The sequence below is a fragment of the Brachyhypopomus gauderio genome, chromosome 21 (genome assembly GCF_052324685.1).
Source record: "Brachyhypopomus gauderio isolate BG-103 chromosome 21, BGAUD_0.2, whole genome shotgun sequence".
NCBI classification, from domain to species: domain Eukaryota; kingdom Metazoa; phylum Chordata; class Actinopteri; order Gymnotiformes; family Hypopomidae; genus Brachyhypopomus; species Brachyhypopomus gauderio.
In genome coordinates, this window is record NC_135231.1 from 9,309,670 (window position 1) to 9,325,463 (window position 15,794).

The window sequence follows — 15,794 nt, forward strand, 5'->3', positions numbered from 1 at the left end:
ATCTCCCCTTACAAGGGCTGAGAAGATGAATGCCCTACCGTCTAAACGGCTCAACAGGTAGAATTTCTTCTCAAGGATGTCCCTTTGAAATGTCAGTTGTTGGGACATTGATGAATACTTCTATATTTTGGTCTACAAGTGTGTGTGTGCATCAAGTTTATTCTTATAAACAATATTTTAAAAATAGTGGATTGTTCTCATGTAAAACTATATGGAATGTAAAGAAAAAATATATTTATGGCTACATTCTGTAGTGATTGCAAATTTATGTCTATTAAGATATATTCATGTATTAACAATGTATTTTCTGTTATCAAAATCCAAGTAAATGCAAAATGTTATAGCACAATATGTTAGCACAGTCAAAGATTAATTAACCACACAGTGCAAACTTTATATATTCTTGCTTATGGACTTCGCAGGCTTTGGCGTCTTAGGTGTGTGATGAGGCGTCTGTTTATGTCTTGAAATATAAACCATGTCCCCTCATAAACATTTATGATGACCAACCTGCACCTATGCTCTATGACAACACCAGGATGTTTCTCTCAGTGGTGTAGCCCATGTTTTTGTTATTTGCTATTTCAGACATTACTGAGCAACCTTTCATTCTAATGTATATGTGGAATCCACAAAACAGAAAGGTGCTTCAGCATAAACATTCAGACACTGCAGGTTTAGTCATTTCTGGGCGAACTGAAAAGTACAGTGTTTTACATTAATCAGCTACATAACATTAGTGTGATTTAACAGTTGCAAGAATCAACAAATCATTATTTAGGAGAAATGTACGAAGTGCACTAGGGGGCCAAGTGCACTAGAGTAATTGCTAGGGTGCTGACTTTAAAGAAAGACTTTACGACCTATGACACCACGAGTTGTGGATAGTTCCTATTGACACTGTTTGGGGACCATAGCCATCTGCTAGCTCACATACTCCACTTCGTCCAAGCACAGCTAGCTGAAATAATGTGGCCGTGTCCGTATTTTAACAAACAGCGTTTCCGTGTGGAGGTGATCAATGAACCTCAGTCCACATGGACTTTATGAGGGATATACGAATCGTTTTTAAAAGACGATGAGGCCTAACAGGGGAAAGGCCACAGAAGTGTCAAGTCGGACCTGAATTCAACGCAAGCAGGTAACGCTAGCACGTATAGCTAGGCTAGCTGGCTAACAGGGAAGCTGTCTTGTCTGAAATGGTCAGTTATATATTTCTACATGTCTTGTGCGGTAACAAAATACGTTTTTGTGCCAACAGAGTAACGTTAGTTCGCTGTCTACGTGCCATTTGCTGGAGCTGCCATTAATGTTAAATTGCTGTGTGGGTTAGCTAAGGCTAGAATAGGGTTAGCTGGCTAGTTAACTGGCTTTTGGTACTAACTAACTTAGTTATGAAGTTGTATTTGTGTGAAAACAGTTAATCTATATTAACCACAGTCCTGGGGCATTGTACTGCTTTCATGCATGGGTACTGATAATGTGATCGTTTGGTGTGTGTGTGTGTGTGTGTGTGTGTGTGTGTGTGTGTTGGGGTGTGTACTAAACACTAAAGCTGGCTACCTAAACACACACACAATCAAAACATTGCTGGTCTTTTGTGTGATGAGCTTTGACATCAAACATTACGACCTTATATTTGATCTAGTATGCTAATAGCGCGTGCAGTTCTGCATTCCCCTTTGTGACGCCACACCTGCCCGCTACCTTGTTGCCATGTCACGAAGAATCCATAGAATGGATAACTGATATCTATGGAAACCGCTCATTTCGATCTAGCGTGATGTGCAACCAAAACAGAATTTATGGTTGATTCTGACCTATTTCCGTTTTGGTTTTCTTCAGCTTTGTCTTCAGCAAGATTAGGTTATGAAGTGAGCTAACGTAGAGAGCTAAATAAGATTTCAGATTGGTCGTTTTTACCATCAGAATGCAGCTATTGTAACTAACCTGAATTTCAGCATGGAAACCTATGTAGTAACTGATGTATCTGGTTATTATTATGGCACATCTAATTCAGATTCAAATAAACAGTCTCTCATTCTTGTCGTGGGTGTCCCTGTCTTCATATTCCCTTGAAGGTATGACCTCCCAGCTCCAGGTGTTCTCTTCTCCTTCAGTTTCATCCAGTGGGATCTCCCGTTCCAAGAAGCTCAAATTAGAGAATCACGTATGGGACGTGAGCAGTCAGGCGGGTGAGAGCAGCTACTACCTGCAGAGCCCTGGCCATGCGGGGGCGCCCTCGCCCGCGGATTCAGGGTTCAACCCGAACTATGGCTCAGCTGCCGTGGTCTTTCCCCCCTCCGGAGCCTCACGCGAGCAGACCGTGGTCCGTGCCGCAGACAGCACCGGCAGCGTCCCGGGACCTTCGTCGTCTTCGTCCTCCTCTTCATCTTCGTCTAGCCGGCGGGGTGAAGACAGGGCGTCGGCCTCGCAGCGTGGCGACGCCTACCAGAAGCGGGGAGGCCTGAAGAGGAAGAGTGAAGAGGCGGACAGCAGCGACAGCGTGCAGATCCTGGAGGAGCTCTCCGCCCCTGGGCTGTCCAACCGCGTGGCCGGGGGCGGGGCCGCCACTGCCGCCACCCAATCCATTGCGCACTCTGCCTCCACGGCTAAAAGCAGCAACTCCCACAGCGAGGGCGACTACCAGCTAGTTCAGCACGAGATCCTCTGCTCGGTCTCCAACAGCTACGAGGTGCTGGAGTTCCTTGGCCGTGGGACTTTTGGCCAGGTGGCCAAGTGTTGGAAGCGCGGCACCAATGAAATAGTCGCCATCAAGATCCTAAAAAATCACCCTTCCTATGCCCGCCAGGGCCAGATCGAGGTGGGAAAATTGTGCCTGATTTAAAAAAACTTCTGAGAATCAACTGTAGCCCTGTAGGCTGTAATAAGCTGATATCGTCTAACTAACACTGTGCAGTTTGTATACAGCCAGGGTAGCACAAAAATACATGTTTGATATCATCACACTTGTTCGAACTAGCTCAGACAACACAAGGAGAGTCTGAGGTTACCGTAAAAATAATGTTTAGCTAGACTTGCAGCTAGACTGTTTGGATGTCCATAAAAAATAATAATGAAGTGACAATTAAGAAAGCATTAATCTGCACATATAAAGGTCATGTGTCATTTCCCTCTGGAAAAAAGCATCTGGCAAATATAGCGAAAGTAAATGAGAGGAGACATGCAGTAAAGGGTTGATGGTATTGAGATTACGTAGCATATTAGCCCTTGAAAGCCGTGCACACGTGACTTAACGCCTGTCCCATCTTCCCCCGTCTGATCAGGTGAGCATCCTGAGCCGTCTCAGCACGGAGAATGCCGACGAGTTCAACTTCGTGCGCTCGTACGAGTGCTTCCAGCACAAGAACCACACGTGCCTCGTGTTCGAGATGCTGGAGCAGAACCTGTACGACTTCCTGAAGCACAGCAAGTTCAGCCCGCTGCTGCTGAAGTGCATCCGGCCCGTGCTGCAGCAGGTGGCCACGGCGCTGCTCAAGCTGAAGAGTCTGGGCCTGATCCACGCCGACCTCAAGCCCGAGAACATCATGCTGGTGGACCCCGTCAGGCAGCCGTACCGCGTCAAGGTCATTGACTTCGGCTCCGCCAGCCACGTCTCCAAGGCCGTGTGCTCCACCTACCTGCAGTCCAGATACTACCGGTGAGTGGCGCGGCCTGGGGCTGCATTGGAAACAAAGGCGCGATTGCAGGAGTTGGTTCCGCTCAAATGTACTTGAGAGATTAACTGCCCGTTGTGGACGGCTGTGGTGACACGGCTACTCAGTAAAATCGTGATACGCCTTACGATGAACTGCAACGCGTTTGATTGCCATTGGAAGTGATGTATTTTAAACTGGATAATGTGAGTGTTGTAATTTATCCAAACTACAATGAATATCCTAATATCTTCAGTGTCTGAGAAGTTAGGATGCTCTCAGCACACATAAAAATATTTATTTTGGTTCATTTTATGCTGCAGGCTTTGGTAATATCAGTACTGGGTAAGTCTGCACTGTTACATCGTAGTTACACCATTAATTACAGTGTAGCACATTGAGTGACAGGGTTCTGTATATACATAGTGGAGAACAGCACATCAGTATGTGTTGGTGAACTTGGCTCCATTCAGGTTACACTACAGTAGTAGATGGGTAATGCACAGACCTGTATTGTGCTACCAATTAACCCAAAGAAACCAATTGGCAACAAAATATTTCTTACAGCTTTTCCATTTTCATGAATTAACTCAGCACTCTTTGTGTTAAAGTGATTACCTTTGAATCACCACAAACTACAGAATCATGCTACATACATCATGCTAGACAGGATGATGGAGGTGTGTGTGTGTGTGTGTGTGTTCGGTCCAGGGCGCCTGAGATCATCCTGGGTCTCCCATTCTGCGAGGCCATCGATATGTGGTCCCTGGGCTGTGTCATCGCCGAGCTCTTCCTGGGCTGGCCCCTGTATCCCGGGGCATCGGAATACGATCAGGTCAGCCCACGGGCCTCGGACCCAAACTTCGCCTTTCTCACGCTTCGGTCCTTATTTCTGAAGCATTGAGGAACAGCGCTGATTTAGGGTCTGCTCTCCCACCTCCTTTCCAGAATCTTCTCTCTGTGTAATGAAGACATAAATCTTGTTTGCAAGAAGAGTGGTGTTGCTAACGGTGATGGCCACCCTTATTCTAACTATGCAGCCTGTTAGCGGGTCCGTAATTGCTGTCAAGGAAGAGACTATGAATGTTTTTTTGGGAATTAACAAAACAATTAACCCAAATGTGAGAGTGTGATCTGTGGGCCCTTTAGGACTGAGATGTGTTTGCTGGCTTTAATTGGTAATCTAATGAGATCTCTTTACACCACTCCTAGAAACACTGTCTGGCAGTGGGAAGATATCTCAGGTTTGCATGACAGTGGAACATTTGGGCCAAGCGAAGCTCCCAGTACACAGGGCTGTCCAGTGCAAGGTGTTTTAGGAATGCATCTCTACTATGTTAGAGTTGCAGACCCATGGTGGCTTTGTGGCTGTAGTGACATGTAGGGTTCGGGTTGTTAGAGTAGTTCTCTCTACTAGCTCATCTTCAGCATTAAAATAAATGAACGAAAAATAGTCATCCCATCATACCATAAACTCATCCCTCCTGTGTGCTGCAGATCCGGTACATCTCCCAGACGCAGGGCCTTCCAGCAGAGTATCTCCTGAGTGCGGGAACCAAGACTGGACGCTTCTTCCACAGAGGTCCAGACTCCAGCTACCCGCTGTGGAGACTCAAGGTCCCCCATCCTTCGTGTGCCATGTGTTCGGTTCATAAGAGAACTGTAATGGCACCTAACGGTACACCTGAATGTTTTTTTTCTGCTTCTACGTTCCCCAGACGCCTTCAGAGCATGAGGCGGAGCTTGGCGTCAAGTCCAAAGAGGCCCGGAAATACATTTTCAACTGTCTCGACGACATGATGCAGGTTTTTTGTGCTCTTGTGTACCTTATTGCATGCTTTGCATCACTGCTGTGACATACAAATGAAGAACAAAGAGCACCAGCTCCTGGTGGAGCATGTAGAGCAAGGTCTTGGCTCTGAGTTCAAGGGTTCGTGCTGTTTGTGTTCTGCTAGATTTAAGCGCTGCTTTTGACACCCTTGATCATGAAATACTTCTTGATCGACTACAGAGCTGGGTAGGCCTTAGTGGCTTAGTCTTAGACTGGTTTAGATCGCATCTAGCTGTGCGTGATTACTATGTAGCATTAGGTACCTCTTTCTCCACATGTCAAAAAAATAACTTGTGGCGTCCCCCAAGGATCAATTCTTGGGCCGTTACTGTTCAACCTATATATGCTTCTGTTACCACATAACTAAAACCATGTTTGTTAATGATATCATCAATATGCAGATGGCACACAACTTTACATTTCTCTAAAACCTAAAGCCCTAAAATCAATTTGCTCACTGTTTGACTGCATAGGTCCCCCATACTCAAATTGCGGCCCGTGGGCTATCTATTCCCCCCCCCCCCCCCCCCCCCCCCCCCGTAACCGGCCCCTTCAGTGATGGAAATATAAAATGTGGCCCGTCATCATTTCTATTTGAGTACCCCTCGCATAGGTGATATACAGACATGGATGTCTGAACAGAGGTTCTTGTTCTTGGTAGTGATTCACAAAGGAATGATATCCAGACTTATTTAAATCAAATGAATCTGAATGCTAAACTATGTGTTAAGAACCTGGGTGTCACCTTTGATAATGAGCTCAGCTTCAAATTACACATCATGACTACATGCAAGACAGCTTATTTTCACCTTCGAAACATCGCTAAATCAGAGATATGCTCTCTCCTGCTGACAGTGAAGAACTTGTCCATGCATTTATCACATCAAGTCTAGATTATTGTAACGCTCTTCTATCTGCTCTTCCAAAGAGCTCTATTTCTTACCTTCAGAACGCTGCTGCAAGGGTTCTGACCCGCAGGAGAAAGAGAGATCATATTACACCTGCACTCCACTCACTGCAATGGTTACCTGTCAGCTTTAGAATAGATTTTAAGGTTCTAGTGATGGTTTTTAAATGTCTTCCTGGTCTTGCTCCTCTTTACCTTAGTGAAATGATGATTAGATATGTTCCAGTCAGGTCTCTCGGGTCTTCAAACAGTAATCTACTGGTGATTCCTAAAAGCTGATTAAAGATTAAGCTCTGGAACTCTCTTCCTGAGGAACTCCAAGGCATTTCATCCCTGAATAGCTTCAAGAAGAGTCTCAAAACCTTCCTGTTTAGATCTGCTTTTAGTTAAGAAACTCTAACTCTGTTATAATTAGTTTTCCAGATTATTATTATCTTATTTACTTTAGTTTTTTACATTATTTACTTACATTTTATTATTTTAATATTTATTTTATTACATTATTATTTTATAATTTGTCATTATTTTATTATGTTTGTTTCCTTTTTATCTTTAATTTCTTTTAACATTTTCTTTTTGTCTTATCTTTGCTTCCTTTTAATGTTTCTTTTTATTTATTTTGTAAAGCACTTTGAGTTGCATGTATGTATGAAAGGTGCTATACAAATAAAGATTATTATTGCTGAAACAGTGTCTTAGGCACATTGGCGCCCTCTGCTGGCGGATAATATAACCTACCCGTTCGTCTCCCACACAGGTCAACATGACCAGTCTGGAAGGCACAGACGTTCTGGCGGAGAAGGCTGACCGGCGGGAGTTCATCGACTTGCTGAAAAAGATGCTGACGCTGGATGCAGACAAACGGATCACGCCGATGAAGACCCTCAACCACCCGTTTGTGACCATGACTCACCTGCTTCACTTCCCTCACAGTGCACAGTGAGTGTGTACAGGGCCGTCGCTCCGTCTCACACAGTCCAGCTGTGTTCCAGCTCCGATACGGCAGGACGGTTTGCTTGCGGATCATTATGCAGGGCTGGGCGCTCCATAATTTGCTTCTTTCGTGTAAAATGTAGTTGGGGTCAGACAAGGAGCTAAAAATTCCAACTGGAAACACACTACAGTTGCATGCAAATGAGATGCAAATAGCAGAAACCCCCGAAGAGCTCTTTTTAAGGAAATCCAAATGGGATCACTATTCCTCTCACAGTGTTGTAACTCACCTCTTTCTGTCTCACTGACTCTCTGTCTCACTCTCTGTCTGTCTCACTCTCTGTCTGTCTCACTCTCTGTCTGTCTCTCTGTGCAGTGTAAAGTCTTGCTTCCAGAACATGGAGATCTGTAAGCGCAGGTGCGCGGGCTTCGACGGCACTAAGGGCCTGTTCACCAATGGGGGTGGGACCGGGGGCGGGGCCAGCACCGCCGCCAACCTCACGGTCACCTTCAGCAGCCAGCTCGGCCAACACAGCCAGGTGGGCCTGCCAGCTCAAGCCCCGCCTCCCCAGAGACAGCCGCCACCTTTCACTGGCTACGTCAAAGATGTTGATCTGTTTGGCCGTTGGTGTTAAATGTCAAATATCTTTCAGTCCGGTTTGATTTGAAACAGTCAACAGGATTGAATTAAGTCTGAATCAGTTGATATTCAAAAGTAATAAAATGTATATCACTCTTTATTCAGTTAAGCATGAAATTGACGTGTAATTTACCTAGCCAGGAAATTCTGGTAGTTTAAGGAGGATATGTGCGATTCAGAGGCGCCAACCTTCATTCTCTGCAGATGGCGCCCTCTGGTGGCCAGTCCCTGTCTTTGAGCAGCAACGTCCCTCTGCTCAACTACCAGCCGGGTCTGTATCAGCAGGCCACCATCAACATCCCGGGCCTGACCCAGCAGAGCGTTCCTCTGCAGACCCGGCCCACCCAGCTCTGCACCCAGACCGAACCCTTCCAGCAGACCCTCATCGTCTGCCCCCCGACTATACAAGGTCAGGCCTGTACACACCCCTCCTAGCATGAGTGGGAAAACACACACACACACACACACACTCACACTATTGGCGATGGTGATGAGTGCCGTAGCTGCAGGTGCTGATTAAAGCTCTTTCACCTACCAGGGCTTCAGTCTTCCGGTAAACACTACCCAGTGAGGATGGACAACTCGGTCCCCATGGTCCCCCAGAACCAGTCCACCCAGTCACTGCACATCCAGCCTGGAATGCTGACGCAGGTGTGACCCCCCCCCCCCCCCTCTCTCTCTCTCTCTCTCTCTCTCTCTCGTGGTGGTGGTGGTGGTGTAAGAGAAGTTCCCTCCCTCCTCCTCCCCTCCCTCCTCCTCCTCTTCCTCCTCCTCCCCATACAGTGTTGTAACTCCCCCAGCTCCTCCCTCTTCCGCGTGCCCCTCCGTTCCCTGCAGGACTCCCGTGCACCGCTGACGGTCGCTGCCCTGCACCCTCACGGGGAGTTACCCTCCTGTACCCCATGCCCCCGCCACTGGGCTGCTCCACCAGGGGACCAGGGCATCTGGAGCAGAGTGCAGCCCTGTTCTCCCCAGGCCCGCCCGCCCCGGGACGCCCTCTGCTCCCCACAGACTTGTTCTCCTCTCCCTTTAGAGGCTGTGGCTATTCCTCCTTCCTCACCTCCTCTTCCTCGCCCCAGGCTCTCGGCTTGACGGCACGAGCTTGGCAACATCGCCGGCTTTAATAATTCATGAAGGCTCGATAAATGAATTATGGATGATGGGTGAAATAGAGTTGTTGCCTAGCTAGAGTGACCACTGTCCTTGTTGGAATATCGTAGCTGTTTTCCTGGCTGTGGGTGACATGGATCTGTGTGTCGATCCGTCGTACCTTCAGCAGCTTGACAAGCGTTCGGGTTGGGCACCACGGCCACCGAGCGACCCCGTACCTGGGCGTCTGGCGGCTTTGCTCGGCACAGCTGTTTCGGGCCTGTTCCAGGGTCGCGTGTGTGTGTGTGTGTGTGTGTGTGTGTGTGTGTGTGTGTGTGTGTGTGTGTGTGTGTGTGTGTGTGCGCGCTCCTGCATCTCTGAGCTTGCTGGACACACTCATGCTGCTGTCTCCTCGCTGCATTTGTTTGTCGTGTCTGTCATGATGCACCATGTCTTTCAGCTGTGTTTGAAGGGTTTGGTTATTAAGTACATTGTGCCCTGTGTGTGTGTGTGTGTAGCAGGGTTGGCCCGCGGGCACACAGCAGATCCTCATCCCTTCTGCGTGGCAGCAGATGCCAGGTATGGCCATCCATGGCAGCGGGCAGCCTGTGGTCACCCACTCCCCCCTGGGCTCTCTGCTGGCCGACACCTCCAGCCACACCAGCTCCAGCTGGAGGTCAGTTCCCGTCTCTCACACACACACACACACACACACACACACACACACACACACACACACACACACACACAGCACACCCCTTCTGTTCTCTTTAGCTGGAAAAACCTGGTACAGCTTCAAACACTGGACTCCCCCCTTCTTAGTCCTGCCAGCCAATGGCACAGGTGTTCTATTATTTATAGCGCCTGGCAGGTCTGACCGGAGCTCTTATGCTGTGTACTAATGAGTGCAGCTCTGGTCTTGGACCAGCAATGTTGGTGGTTTTTGTGCAGTGTCGCTGTCGTCCACCAGGGGGCGACATGGCAGCGATGTCACGCAGCAGGAGTCTGCCCAAGGGTGCCACCTGACCTCTCAGCCCCTGAATATGGGCACAGCAGGTAGCCGTGCACAGCAGGGCGGAATCAAGAGGTCAAAAGGTCGCCACGCAGAGAGCCGTGCCAGGTACACCCTGCCTCTTCTTGCACTTTTGATGGGTTAGCGTTAAGGCTAGCAGGGACATCACTAGTTAAGTCACTAGTGATCAAGTGATCACTAGTCTTCATGCCCCACTATAATTATGGGGAGAAAAAGTCAATATGAAAGCCATTCTGATTTAGCGTAATGATGAGCTGGACCAGAGTGGTACTGGTAGAGCGGTTGTAGCTAAGGCTGAATGGCCCAGTGCCATCACAGTGTGCTGATGGTCTCTGCAGAGTGTGTTCACTCGAGTGTGCAGCGTGTGTTGAGAGTTGACGTGCCCCTCTGACCCCTCCGTGCCCCTCTGACCCCGCCGTGCCCTCCCTGTCACAGGCCCGTGTCCTCCGCCACGCACGGTGACCAATCACAGCCCATCGTCATCTCGGACACGCCCAGCCCTGCTGTCAGCATCATCACCATCCCCAGCGACACCGAGGACGAGGACGACGCCAAGGTCCCGCCCACCAGGTGCCCTCCCCGCGACCTCCGTGGCTCCGCCTCCTGTGCCTCTGAGCTCGGTGTTTTGTTCAAATCCCTTCGTAACGGTCACCCTGCTGTTTGCTCACCTCGTGGTTTCTAAACGCCCCTCCCCAGCTGCGGCGTGAACCAGCGGGCGGACGTCATCAGCTGCGTGACCGTGCAGGACTCGCAGGACTCGGACTCGTCCACCTGCAGCCCGCTCAGCCCCAGGCGCCTGCCCACCTTCGCGGAGAACGCCGCCACCCTGCCCAAGTCGCTGGCTGTGGTCCTGCCCTCGGTGAAGGCCCCGCCCTGGGAGGGCGTGGCACCAGGTGAGTCCTCCACCCACGCGCTCCGCCTCTCCCGCCCCTCCGGCTCTGTCGACAGGCCGCAGCCATCAATCATTGTCTCACATCCCCATATAGAGTCGAGCGCCGCGGCCTCCGGGCGGTCCAAGAAGACTTCGATTGTTCCCCCTGCCAGAGCAGCCCTGCCCGGTGCCGAGAGACACAGAGCCGCGTCCACCAAGTCTCAGCCTCTCAACCTGAGCCAGGTAGAGCGTCTGTAGAGCAGTTTGCCTTCACATGCTGCAGCTGCCATCACACTAACACACTTCACACTGGCCCATAGAAAATCTTATCTTCGCTCTGCTGTCTTATCCACACTCTACTCATCAGCTTCATTTAAGATCATTTTCTAGTATCGTGTGCTTTGTACCTCACGTTTCTTATCTCGCATAACCTTTAGGTGCGTGTATTTGAGATTATAGCAGACGGTGTGTGTTGAAGGCCTGTCGGATTGCAAATCTTTGAGTCTGACCGGTGTATTGATTTGCTGGAATACAGTATATGTTGGCCAGAGTATGTTGTATGTATTCGCTGTCTGTAAAGTCCAGCATTTGTGCATTAAAGGCCTGATGGGCATTAGTGTTTAAATGGAGCTAAATGGGCCGTGCAGCAGGGTTGGCACACTGCAGGAAAAGTAGGACACTGGTCCCAGCAGCAGCAAGTCACTGGTCCCAGTAGCAGCACCAGCATCCTGTTCCCCACCAGTCGTAGTCAGAGACCCTCTAATGGGCCACTTTTGGCTTCATGTTCTTTCCTGGTTTGCCTATTTAAGTGTTTTATAGGGTTGAAAGAAGTTTGTTGGTACACCAGTTGTTTAAATTCCAGTTCTTGTATGTTGTGTCTTGTTTTTGTACATCTTTTGTGTCTGTGAGCGGTGCTGTTCTTGACTCACTCGTAAAAATCACACCCTGGAATAGCTTTCCCAAAACCCCATTAGTCAGAGAGTAGTTCAGCTGGGAGTGTTGACGGCTCACTGCCATTTTGTGTCCTGGCTCCTCCCACAGGTCCAGCAGTCTGTCATGTCGTCTCATGATAGGTCGGGAGGCGGCTCCCTCCGGCGCCAGCCCACCTACCCCCCAGCAGGCCCCTCCCACTCCTACAGGCTGCACGAGGCATCTCTATTTAGCTCCGCCCCTGACCTGTACCCTTACCCGGCATCCGCCGCCCTGGCCTCCGTCTCTCAGGCCGTGGACCAGCTGCACAACTCGGCCGCCTCTTCCTCCTCCTCGTCGTCCTCCTCCTCCTCTTCCTCCACCGCTACGTCGGGGCGGCACGCACGCCCCGCCGGCCCGTACTCCGCCTCCCTCAGCCTGCTGCAGAAAAGCAACGCCATGGGCCTGATGGGCCAGGCCACCACCCCCTACCAACAGCAGCAGCTGCCCGGCCAGCCCTACCCGCGGGCCGCCTACTCCCTCGGGCAGAGGAAGAGCAGCCAGTACCCTTACCTCTGAACCCGCGAGAGGAACGTGGGCGAGATGGGGGATTCATACGTGGAAAAACCCGCTTAATTACACAGCTCCATTACTGCAGTGTCTGGGCTTGTTTTTTGTTTGTTTGTTTGTCCGTTTTTGTTTGTTTTTAGCATACTTTTAACATTTTGTTTTTAAACGATGTAGCACATAAGTTAAATTTAGCGCGCAAGTTAAATCTAGCTCAAATGCTTTGTGCGGTTGATGTTTAACAAATGATTGTGTTGTGTTTTTAATTCCGTGGAAGGTGTAACTGTATGAAAACAGTCCTGCAGCAGTGTGTGTGCGTTACACATCTTTTACGCGGCCTCGTCAAGCTCTTAATTCATTCCTATATGATCTTAAACTTCTGACTCTTAAACTGAACTTCTGGTTTCATTTGGAGGGATATTCTGGGCCAATTGGAGATAATTCTTCTACAACTGTAGTGAACTCTGTTATTGCAGAGAAATATTTTTTGGGTTCTGTTTAAAAAATATTTCAGAAGCATTCACGTGGTTGGCAATTAGTATTTTAAATTAATGTTAAAAAGCAGAAATATAAGACAGATTTGTAAAGCTCATGTTTTGTGTCAATACTATTTGTAAATTATGTGAACTAGGCTGTTTCGTTGTTTCAGAGATGGGACCAGTCTGTGGTTATCTGTATCTAACTGACGTAGCAGCATAACCAACCTTGAACTCGGTTTTGTTCAGCACTTAAAACACATAAACATATACATTGTGTGTTTAGCTTCAGTAAGAGATTTTGCAGTAAGTTTCAACAAGACCTTTTTGTCTATGATGAGACCCAGTTTGCTACATTAGTGGTAAACAAGAGATTGTTACATAAACCCTGAGTAACGCTCTTTAAGGGAGGATTGTTAACATATAACCTGAGTAACGCTCTTTAAGGGAGGATGGTTACATATACCCTGAGTAACGCTCTTTAAGGGAGGATTGTTACATATAACCTGAGTAATGCTCTTTAAGGGAGGATTGTTACATAAAGCCTGAGTAATGCTCTTTAAGGGAGGATTGTTACATATAACCTGAGTAACGCTCTTTAAGGGAGGATTGTCTTTTCTTTTAACTGCTTTTGTCTGTGTATTCATTGTTGTTAAGCCTTTTATTTACAAGTGCCCTTGACAATATTAGCTGTTAAGTTTTATTGTATATTCTGTGTATTTCATTAAGTTGTGTTTTTTTCCAATGCCAGACTGAAGTCTGGGTTCGTTAATGGATATCGTGCTGATTAAATGCATGTTTATGTAGAGTCAAAGAGGACCACATAGCCAAACGTTTGAGACAGCCGCGTTGTTAAGACAAAATGCATAAAGAGGAGTGCGTCAGAAAGCCAAGTCTGCAAGCAAGACCACTCCTCACACCCATCACCACACCAACACCCCCAATGCCATCACCCTCAACACCAACACCCATCAACCCCAAACACCCATCACCCCCCCAACACCCATTACCCCACCATCACCACACCAACACATACCAACACCACCATAACACTCATCACCACACCAACACCCATCACCCCAACACCATCACCCTCCAACACCATCACCCCAACACCCATCAACCCCATCACCACACCAACACCCATCAACCCCATACATCCATCAACACCAACACCATCACCACACCAACACATACCAACACCACCATAACACTCATCACCACACCAACACCATCACCACACCAACACCCATCACCCCAACACCATCACCACACCAACACCATCACCCATCACCCTCCAACACCATTACCCCAACACCCATCACCACACCAACACCCATCAACCCCATCACCACACCAACACCCATCAACCCCATACATCCATCAACACCAACGCCATCACCCTCAACACCAACACCCATCACCACATCAACCCCATACATCCATCACCACACCAACACATACCAACACCACCATAACACTCATCACCACACCAACACATACCAACACCACCATAACACTCATCACCACACCAACACCCATCACCCCAACACCCATCACCACACCAACACATACCAACACCACCATAACACTCATCACCACACCAACACCATCACCACACCAACACATACCAACACCACCATAACACTCATCACCACACCAACACCATCACCACACCAACACCATCACCCATCACCCTTCAACACCATCACCCCAACACCCATCACCACACCAACACCCATCAACCCCATCACCACACCAACACCCATCCCTCCAACACCATCACCACCACCACTCCCCAACACAGCCTCTCCAACACACACCAACACCATCACCACTCCCATATACAGCCTCTCCAACACCATCACAGCACCCATCACCACCACCCAAACACCATCACCGCCCCAACACCGTCACCACCCCCCAGTACTTCTCCCTATCATGTCACTATTAGGAATCCTGGTGCATCTTCACCTCCTTTATAAAGTTCCATATTCACTCCTCAAACCATAATCGAGTAACTGAAGGCGTGATCTGCACTCGCATTTAAAAAAATAATAATAATAACGTAAAAATCTTGTGGCGCTGGGAAGGCTGATGCGTTTCGTTCAGTCGTGTGCTGCAGACGCCCATGAGCTACGTAGTTCTCGCTGTGGTTAATACGGTAGTCCATTTATATCACAGCACCGCGGTTAATGTGGATGTGTACGCTCCAGTGGGCCTGTGCCTAGTGCCGTGTCGTCCGCCCTGTGTGTTGTGCTCAGTGTGGTTCGTTTCATGAATCTGCCTGGCATGTAGATCGAGGCTGGCTGTTCATAGACCTGTTGGTAGTGGAGGTGTGATCTAAAGAGCAGAGGGGGCGTCTGATCTCTGATCAGCGCTCCTCGGTCTTTATGGATACCCAGCCCTTGTGTGTTGACCACAGTGCGCTTTATTTTGTTTGTTTGTTTTGTTTTGTTCATTTTTAGATTAAATCAGACTTTGGTGCAATTATGGTTGTTCCTGCTATTCAGTCACAATGTGGAGTGTAAAACAGGTCCAATCAAAAATACTCTTGGTGAATATACATACTGTATACGCACAATAAACGTTTTGGTGTACAGTGACTATAATTGCATGGGCTTTTTTATTCTTTAGCATTTGCTGCTGTTCTTTTTCTATTAAATGGGTACTACTGATAATTGAGTAGTATTCCGTGTTGCTGAACTACTCGGTCTTCATATAAACGTCGCGCTGTAACAGGCTCCGCCGGCTGAGCAGGGCCGTGTCTCTGTTTCACTGTGACATTGAGCGTTCTGCTGCAGCGCTGGGTGAACATTCATGGCTGTCTCTCTCAGCCCCGCCCACCCCAACCTGCTTCCCCTCCAGCCTCAGCAACAGTG

General features: G+C 48.5%; 1 protein-coding gene across 2 annotated transcripts; it reads left to right on the forward strand.

Annotated features, from left to right (window-relative positions):
• The first annotated feature begins 889 nt into the window (after positions 1 to 889).
• On the forward strand, positions 890 to 15,518 carry hipk1a (homeodomain interacting protein kinase 1a). Of its 2 annotated transcripts, none has more exons than XM_076983670.1 (16): positions 890 to 1,141; positions 2,082 to 2,824; positions 3,288 to 3,661; positions 4,368 to 4,491; positions 5,154 to 5,273; positions 5,375 to 5,461; positions 7,152 to 7,333; positions 7,704 to 7,866; positions 8,172 to 8,376; positions 8,506 to 8,618; positions 9,575 to 9,732; positions 10,027 to 10,176; positions 10,525 to 10,659; positions 10,786 to 10,982; positions 11,076 to 11,203; positions 12,002 to 15,518. In XM_076983670.1, exons 2-16 carry the CDS (start codon positions 2,084 to 2,086, stop codon positions 12,446 to 12,448), a joined length of 3,324 nt encoding a protein of 1,107 aa, XP_076839785.1. In that variant the 5' UTR covers positions 890 to 1,141; positions 2,082 to 2,083; the 3' UTR covers positions 12,449 to 15,518. The 2 variants fall into 2 exon arrangements, with proteins under 2 accessions (XP_076839785.1, XP_076839786.1); XM_076983671.1 differs by having other exon boundaries at positions 9,578 to 9,732.
• The last annotated feature ends 276 nt before the right edge of the window (positions 15,519 to 15,794 follow it).

Bases quoted from the DNA above. Each gene is read 5' to 3' on its own strand.
- hipk1a (XM_076983670.1), top strand. From the start codon at position 2,084: ATGACCTCCCAGCTCCAGGTGTTCTCTTCTCCTTCAGTTTCATCCAGT. The intron at 2,825-3,287 runs GTGGGAAAATTG...CCGTCTGATCAG, and splicing joins CCCGCCAGGGCCAGATCGAG to GTGAGCATCCTGAGCCGTCT. The intron at 9,733-10,026 runs GTCAGTTCCCGT...GTCGTCCACCAG, and splicing joins CACACCAGCTCCAGCTGGAG to GGGGCGACATGGCAGCGATG.